Source organism: Phascolarctos cinereus, unplaced genomic scaffold (genome assembly GCF_003287225.1).
Source record: "Phascolarctos cinereus isolate Bilbo 61053 unplaced genomic scaffold, phaCin_HiC Scaffold_4;HRSCAF=312, whole genome shotgun sequence".
Lineage (NCBI taxonomy): Eukaryota > Metazoa > Chordata > Mammalia > Diprotodontia > Phascolarctidae > Phascolarctos > Phascolarctos cinereus.
The window spans coordinates 503,576,678-503,601,432 of NW_027555847.1; the positions used below are offsets into that span (position 1 = coordinate 503,576,678).

Consider the following 24,755-nt stretch of genomic DNA (forward strand, 5'->3'; position numbering starts at 1 on the left):
GATTTCAACCTTTTGCTTTCTTTCAAATGACCAGGACCCTTACTCATGGTGTCTTACATTGTCAGAGGTTTTGGCCTCCGGGGAAATCAACTCATTTTTGAGGATTGGCAGATAAAGGGAGATCAATCAACTAGCTTCCCTTAGAATAAGGGTTTTTAAGCTAGTGTCCATGAACTTTTAAAATATTTAGATAACTATGTCAATATAATTGGCCTCCTTTATAATCCTTTATATTTTATTTTATGCATTTAAAAACATTATACTGAGGAAGGGTCCATAGGCTTCACCAGACTGCCAAAGGGGTCCATGACACAAAAAAGGTTAAAAACCTCTCCCTAGAATGATGTCAGAACATTTGAGGGATCCAGAAATCATCCTGTTAGCCCACACTATGGTTCTAATCCTGGAGTTGAAGAACCTACGTAGAAACCCAGCTTCTGATGCTTACTGTTCCCTATGTTGATCTTGGACAAGTCACTTGACTTTCATGGGCCTCATCTGGTCCCAGAGCATGCTTCACATTCATCCAGCCCAGACACCTTGCCATCTGCCCTGACATGACATATGCTATAGCTCACCCCCTCCCCACCTCTAGGTGGGATCTCTAGGAACGGGAATCAAATCAGTACAATCGTTGCTTCTGAAAAGCAAGTGACAATTCACTGATGTATGACTCTACTGCTATTCCTGTAACTCCCTAAATCAAAATTCCCTTCCCTCATCACCAACCATCCCCCTATATGTGCATTCCGCCCTCCACCTTATTAGAATGCAAGCTCCTTGAAGCCAGGGACTGCCTCAATTGTATAGTTGTATTACCACCATTTAAGCAATACTAAGTCCAGTACATTAAGCAATTCATAAATGCTTTTTTCATTCATTTCTTCAGTTTTCTCATCTGTAAAATGAGAGGGTTGATTACATGGCTTTTAAGGTTCTTTCTGATTCTAGCTCAAAGATTCTCATCCAAAGATGATCATCCACTTATCTATGGTACTTCTACTATTTTAACATTAAAAGCTCCCCTAAGATTATCATTTTCTGGGTTTTAAAATATAGCATTTAGAATAAAAAGAAGAGTAGGTAACCATAAGAAGATATTTCATTAACTAAAATTGTGCCTGAGAGTAGTAGAATGTTACTGTGGCCTGGCGCAGTAGAATGATTCATTTGGTGTCAAAGGACCTGGGTTCAAATCTGGATTCTGCCACTTACCTGTGTGACCTCACTACCAATACCTCAGTTTCCTCATCTTTAAAATAAGGGGGTTGGACCAGATGGTGCCTTAGGTCTCCTCAGGCTCTAGACCTGTGACCCTCTGAATAGAAATGTGATCCTTAGTTCACTACATCATCAAATACTTTTACAGATGACCTTTTACAGATGACACCCAGAGTTGACACACTGGATCAGACCCAAGCATTTTCCAGCTCAGAGCTGTCTCTAATAAATTTGGGCCACCATAACTCACACTCTAGGTTTCCTTCATAACAAACTTACAATACATACATATACATAAACACTTATCCAAATCCTCTTTTTACCCTAAATATCATTAAGTTTAGCAGACTAGAACACCACAGAAGCTAGAGAGCAGGAAAAATGGAGAACGTGCCAGCCTCTCTTTCCCAAATCAATCTGCAGCCGGATAGCAAAGATGTCCCCACCGAGCTCAGGGTCTGAAAGGGACAAGGAAGAGGATCCCTTTTAAGGCCCAAAGGTACAGCACTTAACCTTGAATTAGACTGGGAAGCAGACTGAAAGTCAGGGTTGGTACTAAAGGCCCCTGTAATGTATTCCCAAACTACTCACTTATCTAGGATTTTAAATTGCATTAAATTTCCAGACCCAGGGAAAACAATTCCCAGGAGTGAGAGGTTAATTTATCTGCAGGGGAAAATAAATGGGTTCCCAGTACTTTACTGATTCTTTCGACCCCCCACCCCCACCCCACCCCCTACCTCCCTTCCCCAGGTACCAGGGAACAATACTAAGTGACTCTAAAGAGAGACCATGTTTCACCTCCGGTGCAACACAGCTTAAAATCTACACATAGCTTAACAAATCTCATTAACACTGGACTTTGGGCTAAGAAAAATTCCAAAATAACAGACTTGATGGACAGCTGCAATGGAGGAGACTTTAGCACCTATTTTAGGCCTTATTTTAAAATATATCTATATATAAGAAATATTTTTTAAATGATATTTGTTTAGACTGACTGGAAAAATGGTTGCTGGGGGAGAACCAATCCTAGGAACTCTTGCTTGACATAAACATAGATAAAGGAAGTAATCACGTAAATGTCTCCCTAGGTACAATTCATTTTCAGAGTAAAGATAGGCTAAAAGCAGCCCCCAGGTCCCTCTATCCCATCTTTTCTCTTTTAACTCATTCCTGGATACCTGGTGATCCTTTAGCTTCCGAGTTGTGTCAAAAGAAAGGTCAGCAAACCTAGCTAAGTTCTAGGATTGGAAAGGGATTGGAAAAGGAAAGGAAAGGAAAGCTCAAGAGCATTCACAGGAAAACGGTCATTTGGAAGCCCCTTCAACACAAGTTCATTTTTCAATCAAAGCACATTAATTGTAACAATTCCCAACCCACCAGGAAGCAAGCAGACTAACTAATGAGAACCGTAAGAGAGACATCAGTTCATGGGAAAAAATAGTTTTCTTCAGCTCTCAGCCCATCCCCCTCTTCCCAATCCTGAGCAGGCATATGCCCAGTTTCCCTAGATATGTACACCAGTGGCCCAGTTCTATGTGCTGCACTGGGTGGCATAGCCTGTTCCACTATCCATCCCCACAGTTGCTTTACTTTTGAGGATAAGTGAGCCAGAAATACAATCTAGGATTAAATTTCTTCAAAGCTTCAGATAATCTAAACCTAAGCCTAGGCACTGTTCCTCCCATGCCCTCTCTGGCAGCCATAGCTCAGCCCTTTCCTGAACCCATAACCCCAATAGATTGAGAGATGGCATGTGCTGCAATGAATGACTAAGCTCACACCAAGTCACACTATGGCCACCTGTACTTCAAGGAATCACTCAATGGACTGATTGAGATGTACCATCTATAGTGCTAAAACAGGGGTTCTTAATCTCTGTGTGTGTGTGTGTGTGTGTGTGTGTGTGTGTGTGTGTATGTGAAAGTCTATCAATGTCTAGGGAAACCAATGGACACTCTTCCTCAGAATGTTTTTAAATGCATATTATAAAATGCATAAAATTTCAAAGGGAACCAATTATACTGAAATACAGTTATGAAAACATCTTTAAAAACATGAGTTCATCAACTCTAGTTTAAGAACTCTCCAGTAGAAAACGTAAAACCTAAACCCAAATCTACACTCAACTACTCAGAAATCATACTGGAGCATACTGCCATTGTAATTCCCTGATGAAACATGTAGAGTAGGGATATATAAAGAAAGAAAAAACCTAAGATATTAGAGGGGTAAGAATTAACTGACTCACAGTTTCAGCTTTTGAGGTAACTCCTAGCTTGCTTATATCTCCAAATATTCAAGAAAACAAAAAGATTCCATTTTTTAAATGTCTCCTAAATATCAGCCTAGTTATGGGCACAGTTTACTAGATCCCAGTGATATGAATGTGACCCTAATGGCTTGAGATGGGAAAGAGGAAGGAAACTCATCTTTAGATTGTCCATAGAGCTTATTTCATTCACTCATTTAAGAAAGCTCTCAGGTTTCTAAAACATTTTGAGTTGATCCTCATTTGAATGACAAGCATTTCTGGCAATTAGGTACAATATTGGGCACTTCTCATTTATCAAAGTGGTCCCAATTTCAGAGCACAAATGATAGCTCCCTAACAAACAAGGTCCCCAACAGCATGAAATGTCAAAAGCACAAAGAGAATCACAAATTTTCAAATCCAAGGACTTCAAGTAGTCTTCCCAAAAATCAGATGAACTTCTGCTGGGCGTTAAATGTTCGTAGGCCTCAAAGGAAAACCAGGAAGGAACACATTGTACAGAAAAGCAAACAAACAAACAATACCCTTTTATTTTTAAAGCTCTGGTGAAAGAATAAGCTTCCAAATGACATCCCACTTTTTTAAAAAATTGTAAACTAACCTACCTCTGGGTTAGTCACACTATACAGACCGCATCCTAACTCTTAAAAGATGCCTAAACATTTCATGGAGTATTTACAAATGTATCAATTAGGTAGTAAAGTTTCATTGCAATCTTTCTTACTTTCTAGCACATATTCCACAGCAAAATAATGGGGCTATATTTGCATTTTTGTATAAAACTTATTAACAAATGGAGAAAGGCAATTTTCCTGAGAGAAGATTTGTTCTTGAAATATGTTTTGTCTAACAAATAGGAAATATAGAGAGATGGGATGTTCTTGGTAAAAAAAAAAAAAAAAGAAGAAGAAGAAATGCACAAAGATGTCTAGTTAACTTTTTTAAATTATTTAAAGTACCATTAAGTTAAAATGTTTACATTCATTATAAAAAATGTTGTTAAATCTTATGCAATGATTTAACACTGATTGCTGCAACGCAAATTGCACTTCTTAAAAAATTATTGTATACATGGAAGAAAAATATCTTGTTTGCTACCCTGTTTACAAATTCTGACTGACTTCAGATCAGCCATACAGAAGATGAGCTTTCAAAAACCTCAGTCACAGTGTACGTTAAGAAGTTATAATGCAGTCTTAAAACTGAGGAATATTTTTAATGAAAGACATCAGGAACCAGCTCGACCTTGAGAGACTTGTGCCAAACAGCCCCATTTTGCTTTCCTCCATGAGTGTACACAGGAGCTCTGACATGAAAAGTTAGGAAGTCTGTGGTCATGAAGAAGCTGTTGGTTGGTTTCAAGGACATCAGAATTCTAGCTCAAACTGTGTGTTATTTGGGGACAATCAATGCTCAGAAATGCTTCTTTTGTTTTCTTAAATCTCTCCCAGTGTCCTTTAGAATGAAAGCCCTAGATAAGTCCCTTTATCTGGTATGTGGAAGCAAGGATGAAGGAGTCACATCAGCATTCATCCTGCATCCCAGAGGCAGGCACGCAGGCAGGCAGGCTGGGCTGGCTGACTGGCTGACTGCATTGAAGACGCGTGAAGCAGGCCTAACAATAGAGGAGGAAGGGCGATATTCTCTTTGGTTGTATTATCTTTACCCTGGAAGAAATCCATCTTCTCTCATTTCTCTTGCATAGATGAGGAGTTGGACAGTAAGGCAGGAAGCCTCTTTGGAAAAACACCTCTATCACAATAAAGGCACCAAAAATGACACAGCAGAGGAAAGTTCTGCCAGCATCTTCACTGCTGCATAGACTGCTTGAAAAAAACATTACAGAAACTGTGGGCGTCTAAAGGTCGAGGCGCCCTCTCTCCCATCCCCCATCCATGGAGGTCTCCCAACTTCCTTTTTCCACTGAATCAAGCAAGTGCTAAAGCACACCATGAATCCTGTCTCACAGACGCTGTAACTTCAGCCGTGGAGGTCAGGCTGACTCCTGAGTAGAGCCCATCTTGACCTGAATACTTGAGAGCGGTGCTTTCAGGGCTAGTGTTCTCTCCTGGACCAGACATCACGGAGGATCCCGCCTAGTGAGAAGGGGAGAAAGGGAGGGAGAGGAGAAAGCCAAACAGAGAAAGAAAGAAAGAAAGAAAGAAAGAAAGAAAGAAAGAAAGAAAGAAAGAAAGAAAGAAAGAAAGAAAGAAAGAAAGAAAGAAAGAAAGGAAGGAAGAAAGAAAGAAAGAAAAAAAAAGAGTGACAAATTTGCTATTTATTTAGCACAATTTCATTACTTGCACAGATTATAACTCTATGGAGGACTGAAAGAAAGGACTATGGCCTTAAACAGAAGCAGAGCACAGGAACTAAGAAAAGGATGCTGCTGCTCTACCTGAAACAGGCTGCCCAGGCTACCAGCAGCATTAACCCAACGCTGGCAGTTTAAGCTTTGAGAAACATTATCCTGTTATCCTTATTACTCATGGCAGTAGCCTCCCAGGAAGATAAACAACTGCACAAGGCTAGGGTACAAAAAGGAAACTGGAAAATCCTTTTTATAAAAAGTACCAAGCAGGAAGGACCTCCTGGTCCAGAGAATAAAACATGTGGGGTTGGTACAAAAGCCTTGATGATTGCATGCCCAAACTAGCCATTCCGAAAGGGATATAAACAGCAAAAGTGTTGCATACACATAAACACACACACAAACATAACAAACACATAAAAAACTATGATAGATCTACATAACCCATGAGGATTGGTATTTCCATCAAAGCCTGAATAGAAAATACCTAATTCAGTACTTCCTGACAAATGAGATATCTGAGCAGAAGAAAATTAATCCAAAGCCATCCTAAATTTAATCTCTCTCATACCTAAAATTTGTCCTAGAAAACTGGCAAGAGTTGATCCCCATTTCTTTAGGAAGAATTTCTACATCCTATCCCTATCACAGCACCACCATCATTTCTTTCAGTCAAAGTTCATTTTCTCTCCTTAATTTATTCTTACTGCACAAAAGGGAAAAGTCAAACAGCTGTCTTATGATAAAGTGGAACAAATCATATGCAATCAATACAATTCATATCTATTTTCAGGGGTAGAAGAAGGGAGAGTTTCTGTTACAAAACTCAAAATGTATTGAGCTGCACAACTTTGAGGGACCAGGGTTCAAATACTGCTTCTGAAGTGTTCCTCTTATGTGACCTTGCACTCCCTTACTTAACTTCCCTAGGTCTATTTCTTCTTCTGCAAATTGAGGGTGTTGGAATAGAGTGTCTCAGAGGTCCTTTCCAACTCGAGATCTGCACTCTCCTCTCTTATTTGTTTATCTAGTTACTTTTCCCCCTAGAAACAAAGACTTTTGCAAATACTGACTCTGATCCAAGGAAGAAAGGAATTAATGGCTCACATCTTGAAGGTGTGTCAACTTCTTCAGGCTAATTTAGCACCTACTATTTCTAGAATACTTTATATTTTCCAAAACTTTTTTCCCATGTGGTTCTATCATTGTAGAGTCTTGTAAAAGAATCATATGAAAACGCTAATGGTGATAAAAGGAATGATTTTAAATGTAAGATAATTTGGAAATGCATTCAACTAAATCCACATCATATAACTGGTAGTAAGTTTTGTTTCACATTTTAAATATGTAATATTGTGCGTTATGTTATTATTGTGTTTCTAAGTTTTCTTGTATTGTGAATTTGAGGAAAACATTGAATAAGAAATGTTGTTAAAAGGATAATGCAATTGTATTATTGGAAAATTTAACTTCTTTTAATCTGAGAAAAAAAATCATGAGGTGGGATAAGGCAGTTGCTCACCACTCTTTGGGCAGCTGAAGAGACTAAGATACAGTCATGTCCATCAAGGACTTGGAGAACAGACTCTCACATTCTTTGTTCCACTTTGAGCAAGCCTAGCAGCTGGGACCAGGTTCCTGTATTTGTGGCATTAAGTAAAGATAACCTGAACAACAGCTCTGGGTCACTATAAAATAAAGGGGTTGATGAAAGACTTAAAATATTCTGATCATTGCACTAACCAACAATAATTCCAAAGGACTCATGATGAAACATGCTACCTGCCACCTAAAATAGAAAGGACAGAATCAAAGTGCAGATTGAGACATATATTTAAGAAGGAAGTCGGGGTCAATGTGACAATTTGTTTTGCTCGATTGTATGTAGTTGTCACAATAGTTTTACTTCCCTTCTTTTTTCAAGGTGGGGGAGGAGGAGGAGAAAAGGGAGCAAAGATGGATTTCCACTAATTAAAAAAAAAAATAAAATTTTGAAAAATTTTTAAATAAAATTAAGGCGGTGGGCTAGGTAAAATCAAAGGGCCCTTCTAAGTCTTATTCTATTAAGAGAAAAAGTATCACTTTCAAAAGTGCACAGGAAGTAGCCTTCATTCCCTTTGGTAGAGCCAGGTTTGCTTGTCTGTTTGTTTGTTTTTTAACGGCAGCAATTTGACATAGACTGTGGCAAGCACAAGTCCAGGACCCCAAGTCTTCTCACTAGACAACATCAACATTCAGCTTCTCATTTTGTTGTTCAGTCATTTCAGTAGCATCTGACTTTTTGTGACCCTGTTTGGGGTTTTCTTGGCAAAGATACTGAGGTGGTTTGCCATTTCCTTCTTCAGTTCATTTTACAGATGAGGAAACTGATGTAAGCAGATTTAAGTGACTTGCCCAGGTTCACGCAGGTAGGAAGTGTCTGAGGACAGATTTGAACTCCAGAAGATGAATCTTCCAGACTCCAGGCCGGGCACCTTATCCACTGAGCCACCTCACTGCCCCCTCAGTTCCTCAATTAGTAGGCAAAAAGATTATAAGATTTAGAATATGAAGGGACCTTCAAAATTCTATACATCAATCAATAAGCACGTATTAAACATCTAACACGTGCCAGGTTCTACATCATGTAGTCTATAATACCTTCCAATTTTAGAGACAAAGAAACTGAGGCCCAAAGAACTTAAGTGACTTGCCCAAGGTCACACAGTTAATAAGATGTAGAATTGGGACAAGAACCTCTGACACCAAACCAGTGGACTTCTCAGTCCACCGTCTTTGCCTCTCTGTCTCTTAAGTAGTATTTCCTTCTTACCTAGAAACCAAGGTCTATGACAACATATAAAATCCTGACCAGCAACAAAGGGTCACCTACTTCTTAAAGAATATAGACTTAAGGGCAGTTAGGTGGATAGAGCACTGGCCCTGAAGTCGGGAGGACCTGAGTTCAAATTGGGCCTCAGATCAAACGCTAGACACTTGCTAGCTGTGTGACCCTGGACAAGTCACTTAACTCCAATTGCCTAAAAAAACAAACCCAAAAAAAGAAAAAAAAAGAATATAGACTTAAGTACTTTAATTGAATGACTTTGTAAAAAAAAAATACAATTTATATGATCCTATTAGTGAGATATCTAAAACTTTAAATGGATACTTTTCATAAATACAAAGTATCAGAAATAATTCTATGAACTTTATCCAACACTTACTAGCTGTACAAACTCTGGGGGAGTCTATTAACCTTACTTAGCTTCAGTATACTCAGGAGATAAGAACACCTGTCTCACAGAAGTGTTGTTAGTTTCACATGAGATAATGTCTATAAAGCCCTTTGCAAACCTCTAAGCACTATACGAATGCTAAGTATTGACATTCCCATTCTATTACATTGTATAATATATATTCCTTAAATATAGAAATGATCCTAGTTATGGATAATACACTATTACCTCCTCTCCCAAACAAATTAAGAATCAATATTTATTCTAGAAAAGGATTCTTCACTTTGAATTGTATCCACCAATAGTATTAATTGAATGAGAAAGCTCCTTGAAAGTATTTCAAATCATTCTAATTATAAAAATTAAATATATGGAAAACTTTTTACAAATGCACCTATAAGTAAAGGTACAAATGATCTATTTAACCAGATTTTTTCCCCCTGAGATTGGGAGTTTTCAGGCTCATTAAAAACCCCACAAACCATTAGTATTCCTTTTTATTTTCAGGAAGTGCTACATTCAGCAAAGGGATTGTCACAAACACCTTCATCAACAACTAATCCTACCTATATTAGTCCCAACCTAGACCATGTATTTTTTTCGCCTAACCTGGCTTCTATAAAGTCCGTAGTTGCCTCTGTTCAACTACAATCAGTGTTCTTTCTCAGTGTATGCTCACAGAGGATTGTCTTTTCAAAGATCTCTCATTTACAGCTGATGATTCGTCTTCTGACTCATCCACTATTGTGTGCCATACTTCAGCCACAAGGTACTATGCTAGAACACCAGGGATCAGGTTGCTTAGGATTCAATTGTGAGGACAGTCATATACCACTAAAAAATAATAAAATTTTAACAGGGTAAGTGCCAAATGTGTGATAGAAATAATGAGTGGTCTGATCAACAGGGCTTGGGCTGGTTGGGAAAGATTTTCACAAAGCAAGTAGATCTTGAGCTAAGCACAGAAGGACAGATGGAATAAAAGTAAGATGAAAGAAAGGTAGAAGGTATTCTAGAGACAGTGGAAAAGGGAAAGTAGGGGAGAGAGAAGGTAAGGAGGGGAGGAGAAAGGGAACAGTGCACAATATAAGCAGCCTCCTCCAAATGTGGTTAGAAATGGGAAGCAATTAATAGATCAACTTTATCAGAATGGAAAGTTTGTGTAGGGAAATCATAGAAGATGAAGTCAGGAGAGGCTGGCTAGGCTCAGGATTGTGAGAGAACTCATAAGCCAAGCTAAAGAACTTTAAAAGCTGTCCAAATTCTATCATTATTTAAAGACGAATCAGCACTATTACCGAGCTTAGAAAGTAGAAATGGGAATCAATCCAAGGTGAAATGATGTGATGACCATTTTTCTAACTGCTCTTTAGGGAGGGTGAAAGAGGAAAGGGTGTCACTTAGAACAACAAACAGCCCAAGAGATGGGGAAAAGGTATGGAAAGGAAGGCAGGAGGGCACAAAGACAAACCAGCTCCTTTTTGATTTTGCCTAAGACCCTAAAGATGTGCAAGGGGACTCCTAAAATGTTCTCAGTGCCACCTGGCTGCTGATCCTGGTATTCCCCTGAAGCAGACGACTGTGTTCTGTACCACAGTGCTCACACAGAATAAAGCATGTATACATGAATCAGTGCACCCTTGAATCCATTTGGATAGGGAGTCTAGAATTAGCAAATGCCAGGGCACTTCACTCCTCTCTTTTACAAACCTTGCCTTTTCACTTTCATGATATTGCTGCCTTTGTTCTTTCTAATGCCTGTAATGTCCTCTTTCCCCTCACTTACCACACCACGGACTTCCTCGATGAAACCTTTCTTGAGCTGATAGTGATAGCTGTTAGTGCTCTTCCTCCCAAAACAAACTTGTATTTGTTTAATACCTATCTATTCTACATATACTTATATAGCTAGATATTTTCTCCCTCCCAAGAATGGAAGCTCCATAAAGCAAGGAACACGGTGCCTGACATACACCAGGTTCTTAATAAATACTTATTTAAGTCTTTCCCTTCAACGGCATCGAGAAGTTTCCTGAAGGAGAGCACAGAATTTGTGGCCTTGGACTACATTTAATTCATTAATTTCTTCAAATCCAGCATAGCTCTTCAAATGGACATAATTTGACATTACATATTCCTCATCCTACAAGAAGCGAACAACTTGTTAGTAGCACTAAAATTGTTCAGGTTTTTAATGCACCTCAGGAACACGGAAAAGTCTTCAGAATGTCAAACTAGCTTCAATCCACCAGTCAGGCCTTCCCTTTCTGTGGGTAGGTCAATGCCCTCCTATATTAACACAGCCCTGTAACCTGTTTGTTACTTAGCCAGAAAGGGGAACTCATTATTTCCCTGATCAAAGTGCAGTCAGGGTATGAGGGTGGGGCAGAAATCTGCTCTGTGTTTCCATTCACGGCTTATCTGCCCCCACCCTCCCAACAGAACACCAAAAATGGAGACATTTCCTGTTGAAAGACAGCATTATCAGCACCAGACCTAGCCTGGGCTTAGTTTCTACAGCCAGACAGGTTAAGTAAAAGACAATCAGGATAGCTGGACTGGAAAGCTCTTGGTTTCTCCTACAAGAAGATACACCCCCCCACACACACACACACACCCTCTGAAGAAGGAATTGGGCTAATCTTTAAATTACCTAGATTTTCTTATGCATAAATGTTTGTTGTTGGGTGATATCAGTCATGTTCAACTCTTTTGGGGTTTTCTTGGCAAAGATACTGGAGTAGTTTGCCATTTTCTTCTCCAGCTCATTTTACAGATAAGGAAACTGAGGCGAACAGCAGGGTTAAGTGACTTGCTCAGGGCCACATTGCTAGTAAGTGTCTGAGGCTAGACAGAACTCAGAAAGATGGGTCTTCCTACAGTCTTCATTAATTTTCTGAGTTCTCCATTTGAAAAACCAAAGACTACGTATTTTGAGTAACAGTTTTGGGACAAAGGACAGACAGGACAGGAATAATATGCTCAGATCAGTAATTCCATAGAAGGGCAACTTTTTAATGAAATACAAAAATCCTTTGAGAAATTATAAATATATATTTTTTTAATTTTTTTTTTGGTGAGGCAATCGAGGTTAAGTGACCTGCTCAGGGTCACACAGCTAATGTCAAGTGTCTGAAGCTGGATTTGAACTCAGATCCTCCTGACTCCAGGGCCAATGCTCTATCACTGCTCCACCTAGCTGCCCCAAAATGATATTATATTTTCATGAGATCAAATCAACAGGGGATATTTCTTTTAGGAAGGGCACTGAAGTTCTGCAGAAAGTAAAGAGGATTCTCTGTATTATGGATTGCAGATAAGAATGCCATTTTGGAGGGAAGAAAACTAAAGCTGGCCTCTGGGATTATGTTTAGTTGTCCTGGGATCTATTCTTAATGTGATCTGGATTTGAAGAAACAGCACAACCCATCAGCTTCATATGTATAGGGAGCCTGGGATGATTCTCACTGCATTCAGACTTTGATGATGTCAGATGGACTGAACCCTTAGCTTCATTCAATTCAAAATCTGTCTGCTGCTATTGACTTTGATCTCTCCTTCTTTACATCTCAAGAAGTCCGTGGTTAAGACTTTTTCATTTGTGAGACTAAGCCAACATGCCCTCACTACTGCGGCTACTTTATCTGCTTTTGTAACCTCTAGGTTAGCCTTTTTGAGTGCTACATACATGACCTGCCTTTGAGAGAGATTCACAAAAGGACAATTCATGCATAAATTCTAAACCAGTTAAAAAAAAAAAGACAACTCCCCTCCTCCCCTCCAAAAGAACTCACTATATTAACTATACTCTACTAAACTATACCAACGATACTAAATGATACCAATCACAGTGTGAAGAAGATTTAATATTTGTATCATAACTTAAGTAGGAAAAACACACTTAGAGTTTATATAAAAACAACTGCTTCTCTAAGTAGATTGTCTTTGAGATTGCAATTACACAATGAATCCACATAAGCATGTCTTTTAAATTGGTTGTTGTTCATTCCTGTCCAACTCTTCATGACCCCATTTGGGGTTTTCTTAGCAAAGATACTGGAGTGGTTTAACATTTCCTACTCCAGCTCACTTTACAGATGAGGAAACTGAGGTAAACAGTGTTAAATGACTTGCCCAGGATCACACAGCTGGGAAGTGTCTGAGGCTAGATTTGAACTCAGAAAGATGAGTCTTCCTGACTCCTGGCCCAGCACTCTATCCACCGTGCCACCTAGCTGCATATAAAATCTATAAAAGCCAATGAAAATAAGATTCTCCCTAGGAAGCATCCTGGTAGCCACTGGACAGAGGAATAAAATTCCAAGACGTGCCACTTCCACCTCACAAGTTCTTAGTTCACTACACTTGTGTGGATTGAGGTTGTGTTTACATTCAGTGATGCTCTTCTTTTCCCTGTACTAGCCTTCATTTGTTCATTCAATTATTTATTGAGCAAAAGATTTGTGCTAAGAAAAATTCTCTACCCACCTATCTATCTCCCTTAAGGGAAATGGAAGATATAATAACTCACATAAGTGTTCAGCACTAATCAGACTTTTTTAAAAGTCTCTAAATACAAGATTCTTTTATTCTCATAACTTTGGGCCAATTAGCACATTACAGAACAAGCTTAACTTCTGAGATATATTAAGGTGAATTCTTCTCTTCCAATTTACCAGGTAAATGACGTTTAGTGGCTAAGGTTTTAAAACATGGTAACTTTTTCTTTTTTTTTCTCTGAATCCAAACTGATATTTGAGGTACCACTCAAATACTGCACTAAACAGTATTTTATTTTTTTCCAACTACAAAACACAGTAACTTCTAATTCTACTTTCATAACTTACTTCTTTTCATGATAGACAAGTCTCTTAGCATAAAAAGTATATTAGGAGAATTCACCCCAAAATCATATTTGGAGAATTAACTCCTAAATTTTTTGTAAACCACTCAAATCAACATACAGAATGGTAAAAACTCCAGGAACTGCTAACATGGAAAAAAAAAACATGTGGTCATCTCTCAGAGAAATAAAATTCTCTGGAAAAGAAGGTCACTTTGTTAACACAATAGTTCTAAGTTTCTAAATTCCCCCCATTAGCAAAATGGTCCCTGGATGAAAAATGCTACGTAAACCAAAGAGTATCATTATTAACTTCCAATAATTTATTTAAATAGCACTATTCTTCCAGCACTTCAAAGGGTTTTGTAGACATCTCCCACTCACTATGTACAACACCCCTGGGAACCAGATGGTAGGAATTATTTTTCTCCTTTAATGGGGCAGGGAAAAATGGAGGCACAGGAAAGACTCTTGCCATGGTCAATGAGAGCTGGGACCAGGAGCCCAGTCGGCTGATTGTGCTTTCCCCTCACTCCTAATCTAAGCTATCTCTCAGTTTAAACTTTGAACTACACTTAGGCTTCCTTATGACTCTAGTAATTAAATTAGAGACAGCCTAGAGTTGAAAATACTTGGCCCTTAATAGAACAAAAGTGGCACCAGGGAATACAAGCCTACAATTCTGTGGCTCTATCCCATATTAACAACTGAATGCAGAGTGCATTCTCTTCATTGTTTAAACATCTTCTAGACATTTACTTGGAATTTTATTTACTCACAGGAATCAATAATGCATTCACTTTTTTAAACTTGTCTATCTATTAAGAGCAGTGCTTAGTAGAAACAATTTCTCTGGGTAAATTCTAGATGCTGCAATCAGTTCATAAAGAAGCCATGTAATCTAGATAGGTGAAGCATAATACTTCCGAGGCATCTTTGCTAAAGGTTCCGGCCATTGCTGTATTTCTTTTTCCCTAGAAGGTGATTCTCCTGAAGACCAACATTGTGAACACAGACTGTGTTTGATTTCAGACCCATTAGAGCTTCATATTGCTAGGAACGATCTTGGCAGACATCCATGAAAGGAATAATAAATTACTTTTGTTCCAGTAAAGGAATTCATTTTCTTCGAAGATTCATTTAGCAATAACATTTCACAGCATTCTAGGCCAGATTTCTAAAACTTCGGTCATGTTTTCCTGTAACATATTTTTTTTAATCTTTGGTGACAATTTTATAAGTTTTTGATTAAGGTCTAGGGGAGAAGAGGAAGGTTGGGTCTTATAAAATATTTTAAAACATGTAGCCAGGTTAAAAAGCAAACAACTTTTATGAACCCTTATCGTTTATCCTGTGCTCTGCCTCTCACATCACAACAATGAGTCACCTGCCTAATCAACCATGATTCTGTGATAAACTGGGTGCATTAAATGAAAACTAAATATTAATTTATTGGTACTGCTTATTAATATCCATGATTGCTATTGCATGCCACATTTTCCAATGCAAACAGGAGGAAAAGGTTGAAAATAAGGTCTTGAAAAAAGCTCCTCACGTAACTGGAAAGTACAACGCAATTGTGTATAGAGGAGTCACATGCACATGTCATCATGAAATCATACAGATTCAAATGCAAATACCAACTCCTGGACAAGGTGACCTACATCATGCGTGGCCATGGCCAGTATGTTCGGTCACAGTGGGAAGCGAGTGAAAGGCTGCCTGGCACATAGGGAGCAAGGAGATAAAATACCAGCAAAATATTTATGTTCATGGCTTATAGCAGCATGTGGTAAGTAGGATATTAATAACTCTGTTGATTAGCCGACTCCCTAGGAAGGTTAGACACTGTTTTAGGAGTCAGGAGACATCTGTTTCAGTCTCAGCTTCAGTAAATAGACCTCCTGAAGTCATTCAATTTCTGTAAATGGAGTAATCATAAGGTATGCCCACCTGACCTCTCAGAGACTTGTAGAGATAATGATTTTTTTTATTTTAAATTTATGAAAAGGTGCTTTGGACTTTTAATATCTAAAAAAGTAGACAGATACTGCATTGTGTGTTTCTGTGTCTATCTACACATACAGACAAGTAAATTGTGTTCACTAAATGTTTTTCTATAACATTTCAAAATGTTTTCATGAATAGTTTCATAGAAGTAATTTGAAGCCCAGTTTACATAGAAGGCAATTTTAAATTCAATTCATGTGCCAGGCATTGAACGAGGGCTCAGGGGAGACAGACAAAAAAAAAAAGCAATCCCTTCCTCAAAGACATTAATAATATTTTTATCATGCATTGATAAGGAGTAAATGACTTCTAAAACCAACAAATAACACTACCAAGGCTGCAGATTGATTCATCACTTTTCAGAGGAGCTATGATTTCCAACCACAATGCAGTTGATTTTACGTATTAACAGGCTTGGCATTCAGCCGTGTGTGGATTTAAAGCAAACCTATAATAGGATTTCCACAACACATACAGTCTTATATTATACATATTTTATAGATCCTTATAATGATCACATTAGCTATACCAACAGCCATAGCAATTTTTATTGTCCTCTATTATTATTCTTTCAGCCTAATATCACCTCCTAGTCCCACTATCCTTATCATATTACATTTCTACAAATGGATATCATATTTACATGAAAGTGTATAGGAATTGACCTGAATATGTGAATTTGGGAACAACTTTAGGACTTGGTTTTCCCATACATAAACACTGCTGTTTCAAAATTCCCTGTCTCAAAAGGAGTGATATAAGGAATATAAACATTATGTTTTATAACATACTACAAGAAAAGCACTCAAGAATTATTTGCTATTGAATCATTTCAATCATGTCCAACTTTTTGTGACCCCATTTGGAGTTTTCTTGGCAAAGATACTGGAATGGTTTACCATTTCCTTCTTCAGCTCATTTTACAGGTGAGGAAACTGAGGTGAACATGTGTTAAGTGCCTAGGATCACACAGCTAGAAAGTGTCAGCTCAGATTCGAACTCAAGAAGACGAGTCTTTCTGACTCCTGGCCCAGTGCTCTATCCACTGCACTACCTAGCTGCCTTCATAGTTATTAATTATTATAAAGTCAGGTTTATCTCCTTTATTTAAAATGTATTCAGAGATTTAAGGATAACAGTGGAGAGTGGTCTCTAATTGTCACATGCTCTAATGCTCCAAGTGTGAGTTATTAATATTGACTAATAGAAAAAGTTCGAAAAAGTCCTTTATGGAGAGAGCTGGGTTCTCCAGTCCCTGTTCCACAACCAACTTGGGCAAATCACTTCTTCCCTAGGGACCTCAATTTCCTCATCTGTAAAATGAGGAGGTGGAACTAGAAGACTTCTAAAATACTTCCAGCCTTGATGTCTTAGGGAAGAGCAAGGGACCTGGAGTCAGAAGGCATGGGTTTACATATCATTTTCCATTTACTAGCTGTGTGACTCTGAGCAAGTCACCTCTCTCCTCTGGGCCTCCCTCAGTTTCCTCATTTATACAAGGAAAGCACTGGACTCCTCAACCTCTAAGGTCCCTTTTCAGACAAGGTTATGTGAAAGAGGCAGGAACTAGGTTAGGATCTTGGGTTACATCTGGATATTTAAGTCAGACAGTCTGGGTTCAAATTCTGGCTCTGATGCTCACTAGCTAGCTCAGTGACCTTTTAAACCTTCATGGCTAAGGGCCTCAGTTTCCTCATCTGTAAAATGAAGGGACTAGATCTAACAATCTAGGAGCTGTGCTCTATCACACCAGCATTGCCTAGGGACATATTACTTCCCCCTGTTTTACAGATAAAAAGAAACTAGGTTTGAGGGAGGTGATTTCCTAAAGGTCAAAGTAAAAGGGTTAAGCCAAGAATAGGGTTTACTTTTCCAATCTACTGAAAGACTTTGCTCAGAAGATCCAACAACTTGTGAAAAGTGACAACAACCTCTTTACTAAACTTCTGACCCTTTAGTCAGCCCCTTTCTTCCTATTCAAGTTCCCTAACCCACACGGTTTCAAAAGGGAAGTGGTTTCTTCCCAAGTGGAAGCAATTAACAACCCTCTTTAGAATCACAGAATCTTCACCAACCATCTAACCCAACCCATACCCAATGAGAGCCCCACTCATAGCATATCCAACGAGTAATTGTCCAGCCTCTGCTCAAAGACCTCCAAGGAGGGGAAACCCATTGCCTCTTGAGGCCAGTCATGTCACTTTGGGACAGCTCTATTTATTAGCAAGGTTTTTCTGAAATCTGCCTGAGCAAATCTGATGAGCAGACCATCTGTGCCTTTATTCAAATCAATGATAAGAAGGTTCAACAGCATGGATCGATCCTCTGGGGTACTCCACTGGAGACCTTCTTCTATATTGACACTGAACCACTAACCACTACTCTTTGATTTTGGCTATCCAACCAATTATTAATCCATCTGACTACTTCATGTGCTACTATGTCTCCAAAAGACAACTGTCAATTTGTCATTGTTATTATTCAGTCATTTCAGTCATGACTCTTCATGATCCCTTTGAGGTTTTCTTGGCAAAGATAATGGCATCGTTTGCCATTTCCTTCTCCAGCTCATTTCACAGATTAGGAAGCTGAGGCAAACAAGGTTAAGTGACTTGCCCAGGGTCACACGAGAAGTAAGCTCTGAGACTAGATTTGAACTCAGGAAGATGAGTCTTCCTGATTCCAAGCTCAGTGTTCTATCCCCTGTGTCACCTAACTACATATATGTAGATATATGTACACATGTATATATGTAGATACGCACATATACATATATACATACATATTTTATATATAAAAGTATATTTATATAAATATATATGAGGTGGGGAGAGATTACGATCCCACCAGAGCAGTTGAATCTGAGGGTTTTTTTCCTCATTCTCCCCCAACAAAATGTTCAGGGTAATGTAAGTTAAACTACAGTTTACATTAAATACCTTTTACCTGACCTTCTTTATCTTCTTCAAATGTTTGTGCTAGTCAATATCAAAACCAGGAACTATAAGGTAATTAGAAAAGGTACTAAGGCCTCCCTAAGAATCCACCTCTCTTTACTAATTAGTAAAAGCAATTTCTTTTAAATATTTATAACTAGTTCATCAACATTTGTATGTTAGCCCCTATGCATGCAAATCAATTTTCAAAGACTGCAAAGTAGGAATTTTAAATTATTGGACTACTAGACAGTGCCCATCCCCCCCTGCTTTCTTTGAAGAGTTGGAGACTCTGGATGTGGAACACTACATATATTTTGGACTTGGGACTTCTGGTCAAGACAGCTGCCTGAACAGAGGCAGACAACCCAGCTTCCACATACCTTCTCCAACAAAAACCTAAAATTAGCAACAGACAGAATAATGATCAAGAAATCTAAAGAGAAAATTCAACCACCCCAGAAATGCACAAAATGTCATGGAAAGTGCACAGACAACAGGAAAGGGGGCTCTGCTGGTGCTAACACAACCAGAGAATGGCCAGAGATACTAACAGCCTGCAGTGTTTTTGATCCAGAAATAACAAGAGCAGAGAGATCCCTCTGAGAAAGCCCCGGGGTGCTTGGAAACCCACAGCATGGACTTTGGAAGCAAACAGTCCAGGTTCAGCAGCACTCAGACTGCGACACTCCAGGTCTAGAGACTAAGTTCCCCAGCATTCTACCCTGAGATATCATAAAAGGCGTTGAATGTACAAAGCTCTAAAACTTCAAAGCTTCAGGAAGTTCTTCTAGGTCAGCACGGGGACCCACACGGCCCAGGTTAAGACCAACAGGGCCAACCATCTCATGCAAAGTCACAACAACAGGGAAAACCTTCCCCAGGCACAAAATTTCAATCGAGGAACTAAGACAGGAGAGATAAGTAAATGAGACCAGCATCTATGAAGAATTATTATATATCCAGATGTAACCAAAGATCCTAACCTAGAAGAAAAATTCTATAACAGCTTGCAAGCAGAAGGAAAATGAATTTTCAAAGGAAAAAAATTACTAAGCAAGTACTAAAAGAATGCCTAGAAGAAATGGAATGGAAGAGGAAAAATGAAATATTAGAAGGAAAATAAATAGCTTAGAACAGAAAGTGATAAGACTTACCCAAGCCAAAAAAATAGGAAAGTCATTGAAACATTTGAAAAAGTACAAGAGAAGATCAGAAGTTCAGAAGAAAGTACAGACAAGCAGGATAGTCTTGAAAATAATAAGCTGAATTATATTTTTAAAAGCAAGCAATGCTGAATAGATTCACAATTTCATACACAATCCTCTTGTGTTCTACTTTGCATGTGGAAATGTTCCTGTTGTGGGGGTTGTTGATGTTTACATTCAGAATTTTTAAATTTAAATTTTTAAAAATTAAAAGACAATAAAAATATTTGGATCCATCTGATGTCTCACGGTGAGTTTTGCTCAACTATTTTTGTTTTCCTTTTTTAGTTCTTTGTCAAAAAGGATAGCTCTCTGGCATGGGGGAAGGATATACTGGGATTGTAGTAGGCATTTTAAAAACATATCAAAAAAATTTAAATAAATGGTTAAAAAAAAGGTATTGATCTTAAGAAAATAGGAAGAGAATATACTTCACAGAGAAGTAAGAATTAGCTAATTCCTATCATCTAGAAAGAAGGCAGCACGGGACCCTGGCTTGGGTCTGGCTCACCAACTGACTGGATAAGAGATCTGACCCAGAGCTGGCTCAGGTTTCTTTAGGAAGGTAGTACTGTGCCCTGAAATAAGAGTCAGTTACCGAAAGAGCTGCATGCCAGCCTAATTATATTGTGTTACTTTTTATGGCAATAATTTCAATACTGCATGTTGAACTTTGTAACTTTAATGGGACTATCAGAGAGTTTTCATTAATAATGGAAGTATTTTAAGGAGGCCAAATATTTCTTGAACTTGGTATAGTTTTAAAAAAAATTAGCTTTGGGGGTCACGAGACTCAGGTTTAAGTCCTAATTCCACCAATGACTAGCCACATGACACTGGGGGTAATCACATAGCCTCTCTGACCTGTTTTTTCATCTGTCAAGGAATAAGGAATGACACACTTGTACTTATTTAGTCTCACAGGATTATTTGTGAGGAAAAGTGCTGGCTCTTTGCAAACCTTAAATCAGTCTCAATGTGAGTTATCATCGAGGGTATACTGGTAAATGCTAAACATCCAGCTCTCTGGGGGAAAAATTGTATGCCTGCATTATTATCATTTTCTCCATCAATTTCTTAAGCCTAGATAATCAATAAAACAATAAAGCAAGCCTTGATTTGTACAGCTTGCCAATTTCTTTCTTTTTTTTTTTGGGCAATTGGGGTTAGGTGACTTGCCCAGGGTCACACAGCTAGTAAGTGTTGTGTGTCTGAGGCCAGATTTGAACTCAGGTCCTTCTGACTTCAGGGCCAGTGCTCTATCCACTGTGCCACCTAGCTGCCCCCAGCTTACCAATTTCTGAAGGGTTAAGTGCTCACACTGAAAATTTAGCAACTGACCTCTTAAGCAGGTTAGGAGCTGGCTCCATCATCATTCCCTACCTCACAGAGTTCAGATGAGAATGCATGCAAAAGCACCAAGGCATGATATAAACATGATACATAGTGCTGGAATTTTCTCACTTCCTTTTTTGTTACTCAAAATTAAAAATTTCCATTTCTAACCTCATTTTAGCAATTTTTTCACTAAAATAATCTACCACTTTTTAATCTTTGAAATAAGGGATCAGGACAAATAAAAATTCAAAGAAACCTGAGATGGCATGTACAAATGGATAGAAAATGAAGTAAGTAGAACCAGGAAAACAACATGCATGATGACTATAAAAATCTAAATAGGAAGAATCTAAAAGCAAAATAGAAAGCTGCATAATTATAATAAACAAGTTTGATGACTTTGAAAAATTGAAGAAATACACTTGCCTCCCTTCTTTGCAAAAATGGAGGGCTATGGGTGTGAAATAAAGTCATATACCATCAGTTACAGCTAATGTGGTGTTTAATTTTGCTGAACAGATTTTTTTTTCTCTTTCTTTTTTATTCTCTGTTATAAGGAATGGTGCAATGGGTAGGAGATGATGAGGGATAAATTTTTAAATGATATAAAAACAGGAATAAAGTAAAATTTAAAAAAATAAATAAAATATGGAGTTGGGCTACATAAGCACTAATGTTCCTTTCAGTACTATCATTCTACGACTATTATTAGTTATAGAATGATGAAAGCAATTCTATTTAGGAATTCTGTAAATGAGAAAAAATTATTGCTATGTTTTTGCACTCCCAAACAACAATTTAAAAAACTGCTATTGAAGCAAACAGCTATTAGTCATACCAGACATATACCCACATCTGTATGTAAGATGACGGAATGTTAGCCGTATTGGGTGAAACTTGCCCCCCCAAAAAAAAACCCTTTAAGTACAGAGTCAATCAAGAAGCATTTCTTGAGTGCCTGCTCTGTTCCAGGCACCATGCTAAGCTCTGGGGATACAAAGAAAGGCAAAAGATAGTCCCGGCTCATGGTCTAAAGGAGGAGACAGAATGCAAACTACTACTATATACAAACAAGACATATACAGGATAAATTCTAAATATCATCAGCAGAGAGAAGATATTACCACTGAATTGAACATACCTAGATTAAAAGTACTAAAATTAAATAAATTTCATGTACAGAAATTAAACTGAATTTAGAGTATTGATATCAATACCTCTGCCAAAAAAAATTTTTTTTGCAATGCATTGCATCAATTTTACTACATTAAGAGCACTATGATAAACCTCCAAACAAGCAAGCCAGGAAAAGGAGAGATGACAAGTAATCCATTTGTATCAGGCTGTGTGCTCTGTTTCATAGCATGTCTAATTATGTTACAGGTAGAGACAATGTGATGGGTGAATCAGTAAAAAGTACTTAAAAGAAAGAGACCTGAATTCAAATGCTGAATGAACCACTTACTAGCAGTGTGACTACAGGCAAGTCAATTTACTTCACAGAGCCTCAGTTTCCTCATTTGTAAAATGGGAATAATAATGCATGATCACCTCCCAGTGGTTGTGAGGAAACCACTTTGGTAAGTCTTAATGCTATAAATTATGTGGTCCTTTTGCTCAAGACAAGATATAGTAAGTGCTTCCTCTCCGGATACTGTCACCTGCTATAAATTCGGTCATCCCTCTTCCAACAGCTATACAGAGATAAAGCTATACTTCCCTGAAGCTCCTGCAGAGATCAATCTTTTCTCCTCAGAACTTTCTAACACGGATTAAAAAACTGAAAGGCATTTAAATCAATCAACAAGCATTTATTAAATGCCTATTCTGCCAGATACTGTAATAGGCACTAAGGATTTTGGGGGGTTTTTTTGTTTTCTCATTTGGTTTTGTTTTGTTTGTTCATTTGAAAGACGTCCAAACTTTTGATTTGGTTAGTATAGGATAGTTATGATCTCCATTTGCCTCAATCAATAAATATTTATTAAGCATAGACCCTATGCCTCAGTTTCCTCATCTTTAACATGGGGATAATAATAGCACCTACCACAAAGGGTTATTTTAAGAACCAAATGAGATAATATATGTAAAGCACTTTGCCAACTTTAAAGCCCTGAATAAATGTTAGTGATGATGGTGATAGTGGTGGCAATGATGATGATGATGATGATGATGATGATGATGATGATGATGGAGGAACTCCCAAGTAAGGAAAACTCCCTCTACACTACAGACTAGCAACTTACTGGCAACTCACTTATTACTCAAAATCTTAGAGAGTTGCACTAAGGAGTAGAATGATTTATCAAATGTCACACTTACTTAAAAGCTTAAATGTAAAAGGCAGGTCTTGAAATCAGGTGTTCCTAGTTTTGAGGCTATCCACTAATCATGACAGATACAAGACAAAAACAAAACAGTTCCTGCCAGCAAAGTAGCTTAGGTTCCAGGGAGGAAGCAATATACGCAAATGTTAAATAAATACAAAATATGCATAAAATAAATGTAAGGTGATTTCAGTGGTGCAATTAACAGCCAGAAAGAGGAGAAGGTCTATGTAGGCAAGAGAGCACATGGCTTTCAAAAAGGCTGGAAATTCTAATAAGCAGAGGTGAGGTGGCAGTTCATCCCAGGAGAATGGCCTACCCAAAAGCACTGGATCTAGAGATAAGAGGTTGTATAGGATAGCCAGCAGGCCAGGTGGGAAAAAAAGCAGAGTGTGTATGAAAGTCAGTGATCTATGACTGAATGAATGAACGAATGAATGTAAAAATGAAAAAAGTATTTATTAAACACTTACTCTGTGCCAGGCACTATGCTAAGTGTTGGGGATACAAATACAAACAAAAAGGATACTCTCTGCTCTCAAGAAGCTTCCATTCTAAAAAGCCTAGAAATATTGGCTGGAGCCATATTTTATAAGTTTTACATACAGCAAACAGCAGACCTGAAGGATGGGTTGGAGACAGGAAATGCTGCTTGGTCAGGGAGACCATTTAGGAAGCTAGTGCAATAGTCTAGGGCTCCAGGGGTGGGAAGCGTGTGGCCTTGAGGCCACCATGTAGCCCTCTAGGTCCTCTAGGTTTGGATTCAGTCAAAGAGCTGCCGCATGTGACCTCAAGGTGGAAGGCTCCCCACCCCTGGGCCTAGGCTATGAGTTATGAAGGTCTGAACCAAGGTGGCAGCCATGCTCTGGTTCATGAGATGCGGTAGAACCATTGATTAGAGATGTAGAGTGAAAGTGAATGTAGAGTTGAGGGTGACCGACTCTGGTGCTGTAGACCTAGGTGATTGGAATGATGGCTTTGCCTTCAATAGAAATAGAAATGAGGGGAAAAGGTCTGTTTAAGGGGAAAAAACAATAATTTTGAGTTTGAGGTGCCTTTGGTATA

At 38.4% G+C, this 24,755-nt stretch overlaps 1 protein-coding gene across 6 annotated transcripts in view; it reads right to left on the reverse strand.

The window, feature by feature from the left end:
* Window positions 1-4,011: 4,011 nt before the first annotated feature.
* Window positions 4,012-24,755, reverse strand: part of GATA6 (GATA binding protein 6) — a 44,357-nt gene continuing 23,613 nt past the window's right edge. For all 6 annotated transcript variants that reach the window (XM_020968705.2, XM_020968703.2, XM_020968700.2 and 3 more), the window contains exon 7: window positions 4,012-5,595. In XM_020968705.2, coding sequence (XP_020824364.1) covers window positions 5,428-5,595 — 168 coding nt within the window. In that variant the 3' untranslated portion in view covers window positions 4,012-5,427. The remainder of the gene's footprint in view (window positions 5,596-24,755) is intronic.